The sequence below is a fragment of the Aedes albopictus genome, chromosome 3, assembly GCF_035046485.1.
Source record: "Aedes albopictus strain Foshan chromosome 3, AalbF5, whole genome shotgun sequence".
Lineage (NCBI taxonomy): Eukaryota > Metazoa > Arthropoda > Insecta > Diptera > Culicidae > Aedes > Aedes albopictus.
Window position 1 is genome coordinate 144,622,570 of NC_085138.1, and position 18,919 is coordinate 144,641,488.

General features: G+C 37.0%; 1 protein-coding gene across 1 annotated transcript; it reads left to right on the forward strand.

The window, feature by feature from the left end:
* Window positions 1-348: 348 nt before the first annotated feature.
* Window positions 349-18,919, forward strand: LOC115260368 (uncharacterized). Its single transcript, XM_062859645.1, has 3 exons — window positions 349-639; window positions 17,638-18,630; window positions 18,700-18,919. Exons 1-3 carry the CDS (start codon window positions 622-624, stop codon window positions 18,865-18,867), a joined length of 1,179 nt encoding a protein of 392 aa, XP_062715629.1. The 5' UTR covers window positions 349-621; the 3' UTR covers window positions 18,868-18,919.

Below are 18,919 nucleotides of genomic sequence, written 5' to 3' on the forward strand. Positions count from 1 at the left end.
CCGGACGAACTGTCCCTCCCATTTACCTACTAGCCTACCGGTCAAAAAAGTGCTTTCTGCCAGAGATTTGACCGCTCATCAGACGACGAACCGGGTACAGTTTGCCTCATTATACAGTTGGCCTTTTGTTCGTTTCGGGGCTGCTGTGCAGATTAATCAGTCATCAACGAGGGTAGGCCTAGCGCCGCCGGTCAGCCGCGAAGAACAAACGTGTAGGTGTCAACGCAGTGGAGTCTAAAAAATCGTGAATGAATTATGCATTTACAGCTTCAGTTTAATGTCTAGCCAAAAGTGTGGATCTGCGGGTCCCTGGGTAAGTTGGTCAGGTTTGTGTTTTTTGCACGCGACTGCTGCTGTTTGGATGGAGGGGACCTCGTAGAGCACACGAGCTGATGATGATGGTGGGAAACGCGATTCATCCGAAATGGGTGTTTTTGAAAGAAAATACTTTTTGCACCGAATTGTTTGCTATTCAAAATTCAGTTTACTCGCGAATCTCGTAATGAGTGGATCACAGTTTTGATTGAAGCGGAGTACGGCATCCAGCTGACTGGAGTATGGTGCCGAAGTGGTGATTATGTGAGAACGAGTGCAAATATCGAAAACAGAACTCTACATGCAATGGGCGAAACGAAGCTGGTTAGTGTCATACTGTAAAGTGAAATGTGAAAAATATAAGTGAAATCTGAAAATAAGATTTATTTCCTGAAATATTTGATTCTCTTCGATGGATTCTTTTTTTTTTTTGCTAGACGTGATATAACTACATGTGAAAAACTCTCCGCTACGAGCATAGTTTGGTGATTAAGTCCGCAGCAATAAAACATTAATTTGCTGCATTTATTTTAGTGCGATTCCCAGGAAACTAATAGATTGAATGGTAAAAAACCCAGATTTATCCACCTAGTGGTGATAGTGCCTTTCTCGTCAAATATGTACTCATGATCTTTCCGTCGACGCAATCAATCTTGCCTTTTAGAGTCAGTGATCAGTCCCAAATCTCTGAGAATACTTTATTTAGAAAATTAAGAATTTTATCAAGGTCATCATCGAATTGGGGCACTTATTCCGACGTTATATTCAACGTATGGGCAGAGCTGAAAGTATCAGTCCTTTCAGTTGACTGCTTGACCACCTTCACTGGAGGCTGATTCATACCAAGATGACAATTACTAGCCAAGATTAAACTTTTTCCACAGAACACTTTGACAAAGTTTTATCTGCATATTTTATGCTGTATTTTATATATATTTTTATAACCAATGAAATTGGTTGCAAAATTCATGTAGAATTTGTAATGTAGTAATTTGAATTGCCAATGCTATATCACATTCAAATATCAACCACATTACAGAGCTCGCCCTCCAGCCACATCAAAATTTTGCGTAGAAATTTTAGATGCAAATAAAGATTTAAAAGAATGTTCCGGGCTGATGCGTTTAAATTTTAATTTTTCCATACAAGGTTGATCCATCCTACTGTAAATTTACGTCTCAGGAATCTAAAATGGTGTGATTTGATGAGATCGCTTTAGTTTTTTTTTAGGTTTTTGGTTCTCTTACACACATCTATCGCTTGCATTCATTTAGTTCACTTTCGTAACTTCGCTAAAGCACCCAACGCTGCTTCTGCAACACCACCGGTAGCCTCTTATGTAATCTGAGTATATTTTGTATTACTTACGAGACCCCCGGAAATGATTCCGTAACACTACCGGTATATTCAAATGTGATCTGAGTTTATGAAAACTGTTAATCAGGTTACGCGGAACTAAAAACACTACCGGTATTAGCTTCTGTGGACTATGCCTATTTTCTTATCATCCATGCATCAGGTTGCTGACAAAAAAGCGATTTGATGTACCGCAAGCATGGGTTTGATTCACTTTTATGTATGTCCACTTCCAGTGGGACACCCTTAACCGGTTCCGGAAAATTAACATGGTTCAATTTTACATTTGACCAATTCCGGCGGAACACCTGAAACCGGTTGTGGAATACTATCGGTGGTCTCTAACGTAATCTGAGCTGGTTTTCTTGAAAACCTTTCATCAGCTTATCGAAAAAACCGCGGTTTGATGAAGAGCATGCATGGGGTTGGGTTCCCTTCTACATTTGACCACATCCAGAGGGACACCGGGAACCGATTCCGGGACACTACTAGTTTTCCCAAGCATGATCTGAGATATTTTTACTTGGTAACCGTTCATCAGGATACCTTAAAAGCCATTTGATGTGTCGCGAACAGTCTTCCCAAACGAACATCAAACTCGCTAAGTACTGCTGTATTTATACTCCGCCTGTACTTTGACTGTGCGTTCGTACCGCAACACACAAATCTGTACCCAAACGTGTACTTATGTTCAAAGTTCGTTTCAAACACAAGTTCGAACATATGTACAGTACATGTGTACCGTGCGAAACGAAGTGGGAAGCAATCGTGCAAAAAAGAACTTTCTCGAACGACGATTGACAGTTCGGCACCAATCGTTTGCCAATCCGAACGCCACTTCGGGTTTCATTCTCGGTTTGTGCTCGGATCGATTTTCGTTTTGTACTTCTGTACGTACACAAGTTTTGTACTTGAGTACTCTTCGGTACGGAGTACGGCAGCAAACACGGGTACTCCGATGTTTGGTGTTTGATGTTCAACACAAGTGCGAGAAAACGTACAGAAGTTGAACATGTGTCAAGTTTGTGGGAAGACTGGTCGCGAATATTTTTTGGTTCTCTTTTACATTCGGCTACTTTCAGCGAGATACCTCAAATCGATTCCGGAACACTATCAGTAGTTTCTAATGTGGGCATAGCTTATTTTCTTGCTGATCGTACAAGTTATCGAAAAGGCCATGATTTGATGTGTCGCATGTATGAATTAGGTCACTTCCGGCGGGACACCAGGAATCGGTTCCGGGATGCTACCGGTTTAGATATGATCTGAGACTATTTTCCTGCTTACCGCTCATCAGGTAATCGAAAATGCCGTGGTTTGATGTGTCGCATGCATGGGTTTGGTTCACTTGTATATTTGGCCACTTCCAGCGGGACGACTAGAACCGGTTCCGGACCACTACCGGTTCAGATATGGTTTGAGATGATTTTCCTGCTTATTATCCATCAGGTCATCGAAAATGCCGTGGTTTGATGTGCCGCATGCATGGGTTTGGTTCAATTGTATATTTGGCCACTTCCAGCGGGACGCCTAGAACCGGTTCCGGAACACTACCGGTTTAGATATGGTCTGAGATGGTTTTCCTGCTGATTGTCCATCAGGTCATCGAAAATGCAGTGATTTTATGTGTCTCATGCATGGGTTTGGTTCACTTTGATATTTGCCACTTCCGGCGGGACATCCGGAACCGGTTACGGAACACTACCGGTTCAGATATGGTTTGAGATGATTTTCCTGCTTATTATCCATCAGGTCATCGAAAATGCCGTGGTTTGATGTGCCGCATGCATGGGTTTGGTTCAATTGTATATTTGGCCACTTCCAGCGGGACGCCTAGAACCGGTTCCGGAACACTACCGGTTTAGATATGGTCTGAGATGGTTTTCCTGCTGATTGTCCATCAGGTCATCGAAAATGCAGTGATTTTATGTGTCTCATGCATGGGTTTGGTTCACTTTGATATTTGCCACTTCCGGCGGGACATCCGGAACCGGTTCCGGAACACTACCGGTTCAGATATGGTCTTAGACTATTTTTCTGCTTACCGCTCATCTGGTTATCGAAAATGCCGTGGTTTGATGTGTCGCATGCATAGGTTTGATGCATTTTCATGTCTGGTCCCTTCCTGGGGTACCGTTCCGGAACACCTATATGGCCATATCTCCGGAACGGCTGAACCGATCCGAACCATTTTCAATAGGAAACAATGGGACCAGATTCCGCGTCGAATGAACCATCGGTCATTAAAATCGGTTGAGCTTTACTGCCAAAAAGTGATGTGAGTTTTTTTGTACACATACACACACATACACACACACATACACACACACATACACACACACATACATACACACAGACATCACCTCAATTCGTCGAGCTGAGTCGATTGGTATATGTGACTCAACCCTCCGGGCCTTCTATCAAAAAGTCATTTTTGCAGTGAACATATAGCCTTTCCAGTACACTTAGTGTACGAGAAAGGCAAAAATAAAAAATAAGTTGATAAACCATTTGAAGATTGGCATCATGGAAAAATTGGATTCAACTTGCCACAAGATTCAAGAACCTGGCTAACCAATGATTGATTGGCGACATTGAACGGACAAACGCAGATTTGGTTAAGCTATCAAGAACTATAAAAATCGTTTAGAATATCCTTCAGAGATTCCTTTATAAATTTCATCAGGGATTGCTTCAGAGACTTTTAAGTGATTCATGTAGAAATTCCACCTAAAAGTTCCTTCATGGACTGTTTCAAGAAACCGTCCTAAGATTTATTCAGATTTTTTTCCGGAATTGTTTTGAAAATTCCTCCAGAAATATCGTAGATTTTTTTTTTAAATTTCTGGATTTTCTGGAGCAATCTTTAGAAGAATTCTCAACCATTCAGGACGCGCGCCGATGAAAAAAATGGCGACACTACGAAAAAATCGCGTTCGTCGTATACTGCGCGAGCGCGGTGCAGTTTTAGCTGGTTGACGGCGCGCGTCCTGAAAGGTTTAAAGTCTTTGGAGAAATTTCAGTAGCATAACTGAACTTCTAATTATGCTAAATAATCAAAGGAAGTATTTCTAAGGAGGTCCATATGAGCTTTTCTTGCCGACTTCTTGAATCAGTCTTTGAATTGTCCTCTAGTTAAATTTCTGAAGAAATTTCTGGATAAATTAACGGAGACATAGGGTAATTCGCCAATTGTTGAACGGTTAGTACCGGCATTTTGGTTTTCGTTTGTTTTTCCGTGCATAATTCCACTTTAGTTGAAAAATATGCAGTGAACGTCTAGATCTACTTATCCCCTATACTGCCCATTGAATTTGTATTCCCTTAAATTCCATTTTCTAAGAGAAAATAAAACATTTGTATGGGAAGTCTGTAACCCAAATGTTGAACGCTTCCTTAAGCTAGCTCATCCTAATGTTGGACGGTTCTCGCCAATTGTTGAACGGTTGAAGTGTTCGTAATTGATGACGTATAACCCGACATCAACCTATCATTCACCTATTTTTATTTTGGCCACCAAACCCAACATAGACACGACAGTTACCCGATGTAGGTCCAACAGTGGTCCAACATTTGATAAAATTTTACCCGACTTTGACCCGACATCCGATATTTTTTCACTATGGCGAACTTTTTTCCGGGTTTTTCGTGTTTTGTGCCCAGCTAGTCCGAGCTAGTGACAATTCATTTAAATGACAAGGAATCGCACATTTGAAGAGAGCTCTAGTGGACTAAAATCGTTTTAAACATGACTAGATGCAAAAATGGCTGAAAAGATTTATCTTTAAAAGCCCCTGAAACTATCCTGGAAACCCATGGGACCCACTCAACCCCCAGGAACACACATGGAACGACCCTGAAATCCCTTGAAAACCCGTGGGTTGCTTCTGAGCCTCCTGGACCGCCTTGAAATACTCCTTGGACCCCCTTAATACTCTGAATCCCTCTTGAACACCTCTGGAACGCCCTTGAAACTCATTGAAAACCACTGGAATCTTTCTGAAGCCCACTGGAACACCCCTAGAACATCCCTGGAACGCCCTTGAAACCCTATGACATGCACGGTTAGGTAAAGTGAAAAAAAATTCTAGCAGTCATGGTCCTAACATCGTAGGTTATGCCAGTGTTCAACAATTGGATCATGGATGCATAATGATAGTGTGATAAGAAAAATATTTTTTCCAAATTAAATTACAATGAAAATGTGATTTTAAACAATGGTAAACTGTTAATGACATCCTTCCATGTCTTGTAACTATGGTGTGCCTTTGATATTTGTGGTCGATTTGCCCGCAAAGCTTATTTCGTAACAGCAATTTCCTAAAATTAATCGTAAGAATTGTGCAGTTTTCGTGTCATCAGCGGTACAAAATTTTCAATAAATTTTTTTGACGTAAAATATGTATAATTTTGTAACTTAATTAGAGCAATATCGTTACCCACATGTATATGCATCTACATCATAAGTTTACGTTGGATGAAAATTACTTAAGTAAGGTTTATAATAAGATTTTCAAAAACTGTTCAACATTTGGGTAGTGTTCAACAATTAGCGAATTACCCTATATGGTAAAATGTATGTGACTGTGCGGTTCGCAGTGTCAGTCGTCTAGGTGGAGTGTAGGTTTGATTTGAAAACTTTTCGTCGAACGAGAAATTCTCCACTAGACCACTGGGTGTTTCGTGTGCTGTCCGTTATCTCATGTTAGTACATAATCGTTCCGTCTATACAACCTCTGGTTGAAGACAGTGCAGTGTCTTCATAATTAGTAAGACAATTCAAAGTAAAAGTTACCTTTGTGAGTTTTCAATTGTTTGTGCCCTCACGCGCGCAAAAAAAAAAACGCTGTGGTGTTGGGACTTCTTCCAGGGATGCCGTCAGAAATCCTCCCAAATGAAAGACATATTTCGGAGAATCTTTCTCAAATTCGTCCCGGGATTGCTTCAGAAATTTATTCAAGGATTCGAAGCTATTGATTAGAGATGGGCAGAACAGTTCTAATTGAACCGTTCTTTCGTTCAGTAGTTGTTATGGTTGTTTTGTGAACCTAAGCTTGACGTTTTTACGTTGCCGTGTTATTTACCTGACCACGTTATCAAGAAAATCCATCTCTGCTCAAATATGTAGGATTTGTGATACTGTGCATTGACAGCATTGACCCATTTATCAACTGCCGTTTTTCATCCGGCAGCATGTCATCGGAGTACTTTTTTGCTTTCTTAGAACCCAATCTACGATTATTGAAAAAGCTGGATGAACAGTTCTGCGAGGCTTTCAGTTTTCTCGTTTTTAAGAGAACGGAGAGCTACAGTTCTTTTTAATAGAACGACAGTTCAGTCGTTTTCTCCTTAGAACTAGTTCTTCGGAACCGTTCTCGAACGGTTCGCCCATCTCTACTGTTGATGTGTGGCTGTTGGTTGTTCCTTTTTTCAGCCCGAATGGGGGTCCATTATGAGTTGCCATTCGCCGATGTCCAAGTATTCAAGTCCGTTTGAACCATGGGCTCAGAAGAGGGTCAGTGCCAGCTGCTCTTAAGGCGAATCAACAAAAGTGCCGGGGCTGGGGTCGAACCCATGACCATCTGCTTATGAAGCAAACGTGTGACCACTTGCGTCACGAACCCCTGCTATGCAAATTCTTAGTGGAATTGAAACGGAACAATTTTACATGAACAATTAATAGAACAGAACAGAACAGAAATGAACGGGTTTATCATCATAGGCCCAGTTAAACATTTTCACTGCGCAACGACACGTTTCGGAATATAAACCGTTCTATCAGAAATTTATTTTGCAGTTTCTTGCAGGATTACTACTTGAAACTCTAACAGGAATTCATCGAAAGATGTCTACACAAGAAGAATCCCTCTCAGGATGCCTTCAGATTTTCTCCAGTAATTCTTTCATAAATTCTGAATGGGATTCTTCCAAAGATTATGCCATATACTCTCCTGGGATATCATCAAAAATTTCTCCTAAAATTCCTCCACGAGTTATTCCTTGGAATTTCTCCAGAAATCCTTCTACAAAATTCCCAATAGATTCTCCTTAAAGTTTCTTCACCAATTTCTCCAAAGTTCCTTCAATGACTGCTTCATAAACTTATTGTTGGATTTTTCAGACCATTCTTCAGAAATTCCTTCAGACATTTTACCGGTGACATTTCAGGTGTTTTTCCAGAGTTTCTTTCCTCGACATTTCTTAAATATGTTTCAAACAAATAATTTTAGTAGTACCGGGGCTGGGTTCTTAAATTCTTTCATGTTAATTTTAAATATTCCTTCAAACAATCCTTTTCTTCAGAAATTTCCTCAGTGATTCCTTGAAAAACTCCTTCAGGTCTTTGGATTTCAAAAAAAAATATTTTGCGAAATTGTACAAAAACTTCATGAGAGCATTTTTCTGTGATTTTTTTTTCGGAAAATGTTGTAAGGTAACTTTTCAAATGTGGCCTTTAGAAATCTTTTCAGGGATTTTCTCGGAAACTACACCAGAAGTCCCAGGAGACCAATAAGCAGTTGAAATGGCATTTATTTAGCACTATATACGCCTTTACAGCAGGTTATTAAATGCTTTTCTGCCGTATATGCGGCATTTATTAATTTATTTATTTAATGATAATTCAACGGACTTTTATAGTCTAATTGAATGATAAATTTACTAAAAGCAGCACAAGTTACATTTCACTCATTATGGATAGGCATATATTCTAACGAAGCACAACAACATAGTTTACATGGACTCCAGTAAAACAAATAATACTCAACATAAGCGTTTAAGATTGATCAACAAAATACAAATTAAACGAAAAAAAAAACTTAAACAGCAAATCTATTCATCTCCAGGTTTTCACGTACAATGTTTACGGACGAATTCACGGTATTTGATATGGCAGCCTAATTATTGCACCCATAAACAAATAGAAACGCTCCATAGAAAATCAAAAAGCGCTTCATAAAGCCTGTATCCGCAATAATCGGGACACAGAAGAACGGCTAAAGCTCTGTAATAAATTGGTAAAAATGGCCAAATAATTGACTGAGAACTCTTTGATGTATGCTTATTATTTGTGGCAAATTTCATAAATATCGATGCTTTACTTTTAACTGTGGATGAAAAACAAATAGACGTGGTTTTAAGCATTTTGTACAATCATGATCAATTTTTATTCGCATAATTGATGGTTCTTGTAAGCTACAGTCCAAAGTTCTGTGATCATAATTATGAAATTTTGTCAGCAGTTATGATACTTATAGAGACACTTTGTTGCAAAATTTCATTAACTTCGCTCAAGTGGATTGAAGCTACTGATGTTAATAGGCGTGAGTGCTAGTGAATATTTTTCGTGTTTTTCATGTGCGATGGTAGCGTATTCATAACTTTTAAATTTCTCTGCCAATTTTCATGAAATTTTGACAGAAGGTAGATGATAATGTTATGCCTACAAAATTTGATGATTATTGGAATAGAACTTACCATAGTACAATCGAAACAATAAAGGGTGCTGACTAATTTCTGTCTGAGGGGCTAAAATCACGTTCAGTCCCAATGCATGTTTCGACTATAAAATTGTTGATAGTGCATCGATTTTTTTGAAATTTTGCCCATGCAACGAATGTAGATTGAGATGTTTTTGTTCAAAATTTCAGCCATTTCCTTGACCAAATTCAAAAGTTACAACACTGACAAGCAAAACTAGGGACTGTACAAAATTCAATGGGGCACATTTTACTCTTTCGTTGCTACAACAAAAAGTACTGCACCGATTCACATGAAATTTTGTAGGTGAAATAAACACATCTTAAGCTGTTATTAGACAAAATTTGAACAATATTAATGTACCTATTTCAGAGTTACATCTGTATTTCTGTGTCCCGATTATTGCGGATACAGGCTTTAAAGAATGAACATATGTTCCATGAAAATGTCCAATGTTACCCATAAATAATTGAAAACGTTCCATACTTTATAAAGAATGTATAAGTAAAACATCAAATTTTCTCAATCAAAGTGGAATTTTGCACCAATAAATAGTACTAAAATGCTCCATAATGAAATATAAATGCTACACAGAAAAATGCAAACGCTCCATAAAAAATTAAAATTTCACCCATAGAAAATTGAATATTGATCCAAAGAAAAATTAAATTGCACCATAAAAAATTGAAATTGCACCATAGAAAACAGATGAATTCTCCATAACTATTATCAAACTGCACCATAGAAAATATGAATTGCTCCATGAAAAATTGAAAATCCTCCACAGATAGCATATTCTCATAATTTAATTTGACAGGCCTGAATTATTTTACATTGCACTGCTTTAGTGGTGCAAATGTTTAAAGTTATGGAGAATTTTCATTTTTTTATGGAGCAAATTGTATTTTATTTAGTGCAATTGGATAATACTTATGGAGCATTCCAATTTCTTTGGCGCAATTTCAATTTTTTATGGTGCAATTAAATTTTTCTATGGCATAATTGCATAAAATCATTTATTTCTTTGTTGGATGAGGATTTCATGGCTTCTGATGTTCTGAACACTTTTTCGGTATGTTATTATGCATTTTTTTCTGAAGACAGTGTTGCCATTTTGTTATTATTTCTAAGTGAATTTAGCATTTTTTCTATGAAAATTTACCATTTTTATAATGAGATATCTTGCAAAGTTGCAAAAAAGTCAAGGCATAATAAAAGATCAATAAAAATGCTATCTTATACAGGTCAACTGATTAACTCCTAAACTACCAAGGGTCCAAAAAAAGTCGGAAGTCCAACTTTGACAAAGCATTTCTCGGCCGTTTTTCAACCGATTTCAAAACTTTTTTTTGCGATGGATCCGGACAGGTTTCAAGATCATCGTCCATTTTAAAAAATATAAAATAGATGCGTCTACCCAAAGTTATTAAGCAAAAGGCACTTCCTAGTTTTTTTTTGAGAGCGCATTTTTTGCGCACATTGTTCAATAAAACAAAATTTAAAGCGATGACATATGGTTTTTTCGACTCTAAATCATGCGTACAGCTGGAGTGAACATGTTTATGCAAAATTATTTATTTTTCAGTACACTGGTAATTTACCTTACTCAAAAAACTGCTAAAATACCCTATTTTCCACATAAAATAAGCAATAAATCAAAATTCAAAGCGATGACATATAGTTTTTTTGGTCTTAAATTGTTCGTAGGATTGTACTCGACATTTTTGATAAACAATGAAAATGTTATAATTATACTCTTATTTTGTTTCACCCGGAAAACTACGAAAATTCCATGCTTTTTACGCAAAGTAGTCAACAAAACTAAATTTAAAACGATAACATGTAGTTTTTTATCCTTGAAATGTTCGTAGCAGTTTGGAAGACATACTTGAAGAATAATAGTGATGTTTTCAATACACTCAAATTTTGATTCACTCAAAAATCAACGAAAGTACCACATTTTTACGCAAATTGCTAAACAAAAATGATGGCTTAGAATGCAAAGTAGTATTTTACCTTTAAATTACTCGTGAAAGCGTACTGGACGTTCTTGATGAGTAATAGTGACGTTTTCATGACACACTTAATTTATTTTACTCGAAAAGCTACAAAAATACCATAATTTTCATACAAAGCAGTCAATAAAACAAAATTTAAAGCCATAACATGTAGTTAAATTTTCCGTTACAATGTACTGAACCTGTTTTTGATAAAATGTTGATGTTTACATTACACTCATATTTTGTTTTATATAAAAAAGTACGAAAATACCACAAAAAAGCGAATAAGCCAAAATTCAAAGTATTGATATGTAGTTATTCAGCTTTGAGTTTATCGTAGTAGTTTAGTGGATTTATTTGAACAATCCTAGTGAATTTTTTATTACACTCATATTTTATTTTACTCGGAATACTAGAAAAATACCACATTTTTCACACAAAGTAGTCAACAAACAAAAATATAAGGCAATGCATTCTGGTTTTTTGACTTGATTTTTTTCGTGAAATGATGAACGTTGAACAATAATACCGCTTTCATGACACTCTTAATTCATTTTACCAAACAAGTTTTTAAAATACCATAATTTTCTTACAAAATAGGCAATAAAACTAAATTTAAAGCAATTAGATGTAGTTGTTAGTCTTAAATTTTTCCGTTGGAATGTACTAGACATGTATTTGATAAAATTTTGATGTTCACATCACATCCACGTTTCGTTTTTCTAAAAAATCACGAATGTGCCATATTTTTCACACAAAATAGCCAAAAATACAAAATTCAAAACAAACACATGCAGATTTCTATTACTGACTTTGTTGTACTAGTTTCAGGTTATCTACTACCTGAAAAAAAAATACAAGGCAAACCGAAAATTCATCAGGGATTTTTTTATTTGTTTTTATTTATGTCCATTTGCGTCTCCTGAACATGCAGTAGCAATCACCAAAAAATAAACGGAAATCCCGTGAAAATGAAAAAAAGTTACGAACTTAATTGGTTTAAAAAGCTAAGGTTAGGTTATGTGTCTTTATTAGAGAGATTTTCAGCCTTCTTTCATTCCTGTTCCTTGGGATTCCTTTTCAAATCCCTCTCGGGGATTCTTTCGTATTCCTATCGACGTTTTTACTCTAGATTCAAACAGTTCTTTCCGGAAAAATTCCTGGAGAATATTGCAGGATTTCTGACATCCAAATATTGTCTCCTGAAGGTTTTTATGAGAATCCTATAGATTTTCTCCTAGAGGTTTTCCCATATTTACTCTCAGAGTCTCTCGTTGGATTTTTCCTCCTGCGTTTTGCCCAAACAAATTTTCGAGGAATTTATTCTCTTTTCTCCGAGAACATACATCAGATGTTGTCGTAGAATTTCTCTTAGAGCTTCTCTCGGAATTTCTCTTGAAGGTTTTCCGCGATTTCTTCCGGTATTGATCTTGGTACTTCTCCATGAGATTTTTCCGGGATTTCTAACGTTTTTACAGAAACTATTGCTGGGATTTCAACTGAGGCTTCTCCCGGATTTTAAAGGTGTTTTTCACGAGTTTTCTGAAGGAACTGCTTCTGGGATTTCTGCCGAAGCTTTAAGAAATTTCAATGATTTTGTCTGGAGTTTCTCCCCGGATTTCTACAGAAGTTACATCCGGGATATTTTATAAAGGTTCTTGCGAGAATTTTTTTAAGTTTCACCTGAGATTACTCTCGGAGTTTGTGCTCTAGAAGCTGAAATACAGAGCTCCAAACTTAAGCATTTTGTATGAAAATCGGTCCAGTACTGTACTTTTTGAAAGTGTTTCTAGGAAAACCTCCTGCCTGAGATAACCTACAAAATTCATTGTTGTAAATAACGAGAGACATGTCGGAATGAATCCACGTGGTTTTTGCGAGAAATTATGCAATGAGGAACGCGAGAGAAACTTCGGAAGAAATACTGAGAAGAACTGGGAAATCTGGTAGGAAATATTTAGAAAATTCATGTAAGAACTCTGAAAATTTCTAAGAGAAATCCCAGGAGAAACTCCGGATGAAAAGCAGCGAAGAAATTTAGGAGAATTATCGGAAAACTCTTTGGCAGATGGAAACTTGAGAGAACTGGAGAAAGCCAGAAAAAAAACTTCGAAAATGCTCCTGGAAAAAAATAAGAGATTCCTGTAAAATATGATAATATTCTAAATGAGTCCTTGGAGAAATTTATCAAGCAATCGCTAGAGGAATTTCTGATGAAAACCCAAAGGAATAATACACGGAAACATTTCAAAAGTTTTCTAAAAGAATTCCTCGAGAAATAGAACCCCTAAATAAATTCCGCATAAATCCTTGAAAATATCTCTGAAGGAATCTCTGGAATATTTTTGAAAGATTTTCGAAAAGAACCCACGACAAAATATTTTGAAAGATATCATAAAATATAAATGCTTCAGTTAGCCTAGTGGTTAAGGCTATGGATCGCTAATCCGGAGACGGCGGGTTCGATTCCCGTTCCGGTCGGGAAAATTTTCTCGACTCCCTGGGCATAGTGTATCATTGTACTTGCCTCACATTATACAAATTTATGCAATGGCAGGCAAAGGAAGCCCTTCAATTAATAACTGTGGAAATGCTCAAAGAACACTAAGTTGAAGCGAGGCAGGCCAAGTCCCAGTGAGGACGTAGAGCCAGAAAGAAGTAGAAGAAGAAGAAATGCTCCTTTTGGGAAATTCTTGGAAAACAAATTTATATAGAAGAGTTTCTGATGCAATACCGTAAAACGGGATAGATTTGATAGTTTTTCAGCCAATTTCTTTAATATTATTCCATATATTTTTCCTGATTTAATAATTTTAAAACAAGTACCGGTGTCTCAGATATAATTGCAATGTAAGGATTGGACAGTTTTAATTGTTTTGGGTGATCAATATTATTTTTTCATATGAGCGAAAATCACATTTTCATTTTGGGAAAACTTTGATAGTGCTCTGACAAACATATGAAATCCCAAAAAATATTACAGATTGCAACGCAAAGAGTATCAGCATGATGGGAAAAGCCGTATGAAACATGTTAGGTTAATTTATTGTATCAAAACATGAAGAATTTTACAAAATTATAAATAACAAATTGAGTCAGTACTCCACCTGAGTGATAATCTCAGTACTTTTAGCTATCAAAAATAATTATCATCTGTGTAAAATATATTTTTTTACGGTACATCAACATGTGACTATGTGCTGCGCATAGTAAGTTCTCTTAATTTGAGTTGTTTTTGATTTTTTATTTGATTTTTATTTGATGACTACTTTGTGTGCAAAATGTGGTATTTTCCTAGTATGTTGAGTGATATAAAATATGAGTGTAATAAAAACATCACTAAGGTTGTTCAAATGAATCCACTAAACTACTACAATATATCCAAAGTTGAAAAACTTCATATCATTGCTTTAAATTTTGGCTTATTCGCTTTTTTGTGGTATTTTCGTACATTTTTTTTATAAAAAAAGTATTAGTGTAATGTAAACATCGACATTTTATCAAAAACAGGTTCAGTACATTGTAACGGAAAATTTAAGGCCATACAACTACATGTTATGGCTTTAAATTTTGTTTTATTGACGCTTTTGTATAAAAATTATAATATTTTTATAGCTTTTCGAGTAAAATAAATTAAGTGTGTCATGAAAACGTCACTATTACTCATCAAGAACGTCCAGTACACTTTCACGAATAATTTAAAGGTAAAAAACTACTTTGCATTCTAAGCCACTATTTTTGATAGGCAATTTGCGTGAAAAATGTGGTACTTTAGTTGATTTTTGAGTGAATCAAAATTTGAGTGTATTGAAAACATCACTATTATTCTTCAAGTATGTCTTCCAAACTGCTACGTACAATTCAAGGCTAAAAAACTACATATTATCGTTTTAAGTTTAGTTTTGTTGACTACTTTGTGTAAAAAGTATGGAATTTTCGTAGTTTTCCGGGTAAAACAAAATAAGAGTGAAATTAGAACATTTTCATTGTTCATCAAAAATGTCGAGTACAATCCTACGAACAATTTAAGACCAAAAAAACTATATGTCATCGCTTTGAATTTTTATTTATTGCTTATTTTATGTGGAAAATAGGGTAGTTTAGCAGTTTTTTGAGTAAGGTAAATTACCAGTGTACTGAAAAATAAATAATTTTGCATAAACATGTTCACTCCAGCTGTACGCATGATTTAGAGTCGAAAAAACCATATGTCATCGCTCATTTTGTTTTATTGAACAATGTGCGCAAAAAATGCGCTCTCAAAAAAAACTAGGAAGTGCCTTTTGCTTAATAACTTTGGGTAGACGCATCTATTTTATATTTTTTTAAATGGACGAAAATCTTGAAACCTGTCAGGTTCCATCGCAAAAAAAAGTTTTGAAATTGAAAGGTTGAAAAAACGGCCGAGAAATGCCTTGTCAAAGTTGGACTTCCGACTTTTTTTGGACCCTTGGTAGTTCGCGGGAGTTTTTACCCCCTCGGTAGTTTAAGTGTTAATTACTCTTTGTCTCTTCGATGCTTAAATTATGTTTGAAAATTTCCATTTTCTCACTTTTTAACGTTTACCCTCTCTCTCTCTCTCTCTCTCTCTCTCTCTTCTTGGCGTAACGTCCTCATTGGGACAAAGCCTGCTTCTCAGCTAGTGTTCTATGAGCACTTCCACAGTTATTAACTGAGAGCTTCCTCTGCCAATGACCATTTTGCATGCGTATATCGTGTGGCAGGCACGAAGATACTCTATGCCCAAGGAAGTCAAGGAAATTTCCTTTACGAAAAGATCCAGGACCGACCGGGAATCGAACCCATCACCCTCAGCATGGTCATGCTGAATATCCGTGCGTTTACCGCCCCGGCTATATGGGCCCTTTAACGTTTACATAAACACTAAATTAGTTAATTATCTTTTTAAATGATTTTCGTACGATCGTGTTTTTCGCGATTTCAACCACTGTCCCGAGCAGAGGTGAATATCAAATTAATTACTACGAAATTGCAAAACCTGTTTTTATATCTCGTTTTGTTATTATTGTATTATCAAGGCATTACGTTTCCATAACATGTTTTGTTGGACAATCTTATTTTGTTATGACCAAGCTATTGGTATACAGCCATTAAATAACATGTCAATATTACATTTTTTTTGTGGAAAAAGTTTGATTATTATTGTATTATTGAGAGTGTACAAACACTTTATGCTATCCCAAGGAACAGAAGTAACTGAACAACAGTTTCTTAAGCTAAAGTTTGCTTAAGAATGGTTGATTCCTTTCTTATACAGCAAAAATGTATTTAAAATGAATGTATTAAAAATGTATATTTTTAATGGCACAAATGTCCCAAATGGATGATAATGTGCCTCTGGAGCCGGCCTTCTGATACATCATTCAACAACGTTATACTGTAAATACTGTAATTTCGCGAGTTATGCTTCAGAAATATTTTATTTATTTATTTATTTATTTTTAACTATAAATTTGGGAAGAGGGAGACCCCATTTGAGTGATTTCGAAAACTATGCGTGAAATCGTTCTCAAAAAGGCACAAAACCTCTTTATCTTTTCGAAAAACATTATAAACAATATTTAAAACTAAATAAAGGCTCTTCCGGAAATAATCCATAGTTGAGCTGTAATCTTGAAAAGAATTCGTCAAACGATGATAATGATCCGAGGAACTCTGTATGGGGACCGAAATTCGAATGCTGAAAATATAAGAGAAATATTTTATATTTTCACATGTTTTCCTTGTCGTTCCAGAGGATGAAGTCGGATCTACCTATTTGTGGTAAAAGATTACATGAATAGTTAAAAATACGCCTATGAGGGAAGAGAGAAACTGAAGTTCGCAATGATTGTTCCGCCATTCTCACATGCTAGTCTAAATATGTGTAGTAATGTCAGCCAACACGAAGTCATATATGATGTAGAAAAGGATGCTAATGTGTAGCCCATATGCGTACATGATTTCATTTAACCACGGGTAAAGTGTACGCATATCGCCTCCACTTTAGCATCCTATTCAACAGCATGTGCGATTGTTTGATATCATAACTAATTTTGCTTTCGGGATGTTATCAATAACTCTTTAATATCAAAACTTGTTCTTGAAATATTTCAAAATTCGCTGTTATTAAGTTGTTATTGACACTAACAAAACATGTTATTAAATTGATTTTCCAGGAACAAACTTTTGTTATGTGACTTGTTATTTTGCCGCTTATGACAGACAAGTTTATAACTCAATATGTTATGTTAATAACATAGAAATAACTAGTTCCATTATGCAGTTATTTTGCCAAAATAACGCATTTTGTTATGCTGTTGTTATTCTCTTCTGCTCGGGGTGTAATGTGGCGAAAAGTTTATCATTTAATGTACAGGTTTTTTTTTGTATTGAAGAAAACCAATAAATAAAACACAAAATTGAGTATCACCCCTTATATCAAATACAATTCTGACACTATTATGTTTTGTATTCTCAATTTCAGTTAAAAATCATTCTTCTGAGTACAATATGCCAGACAACACTGGGACGACCATTCTCATTTCCGGACGGCACTCGAGCGAACGGAGACTCCCGATCAAGGCAAAACGAGCAACTCGAAGGTCGCAGCATCCTTGGTGGTTACAGTCAAGACAACAAACCGGACATCTACAGTCGGTACAATGTCTACGAACACGAAGAGGAAGACTATCGCAGAACGTCGACCACTCATCGGCCTTATGTCACATTTAGTACAACCAGACAGGCGCACAACCGAGCACCAAACGCTCACTTCAATAGACTTCCGCCGGCGAAAAATGACGAACCGATAGAAGCAGAACCGGAAGACGACTATGACGATGATGGAGACGCACAAGATGGAGTAGATCCTCCGCCGACAAACGCCGCGGCAGACTTCAGCAGTAGCAGCAGTGGAAACTTCGGCAGCAACCCAGTTACCTTCAACAACCTGTTGTACAACTTCAACGCCAACAATAAGTTCGGAGGATTCGGTAACCTTTTCGGTGAGAACCGACACAAGTACAAACACAAGTTCAAACGGCGGAAACCGGGTCAACCGTGTATTCCGTATGATCTCTTCAATCGCCTCCGAACGGGTCGTGATTCCAATGGGAACCGTATTGATCCGAAGACATTGATCCCACCGTTGAACCTGGTGCTGGCCGATGTAAACTACTATTCTCCATCAAACAATTACAACGGCCACGGGGTGGCTTCGGACACGGGATCTCCGGGACATACGGGAGGAGCCGTGTTCAATAACCATTTCTACGACGCCGTCGGAGGATATCCCTGCACCGGTGGGTACAAACCAATCAATCGACCACATGGAGGTCCACTGGGGTTCTTCGGACAGGGTGGACTCTTTGATTGGACGACGTCGGCGGATTCCGTTCAGAGTGATCCCGGCGAGGGAGGAGGAACGGGTAACAAGCCGACGGTGGTGTTCAATCTGAACGATGCCATTGATACAGTGGTAAGTTCGGTCGATTGTTTTGAATGGCAGATGAGATTTCAAACGTAACTTTGTTTCAACAACTTTCAGGCAACCAACTGGCGACCTGGGGAAAGCTTTCAAATGATGATGAAAGTGATAGCAGAGTTTATATCGTCCGTTGCTGGAGGAGCGCCGGTGGCTGCTGGTGAAGCTGTAGGAGATGCCGTTGACACGGTGCGGAAAGTTAACAAAGAGTTCGTCAGTCTGTTTTCTTAGAATACTCATATGTACCTATAGGAATATATTTTTAACAGTATAATATCCTCAC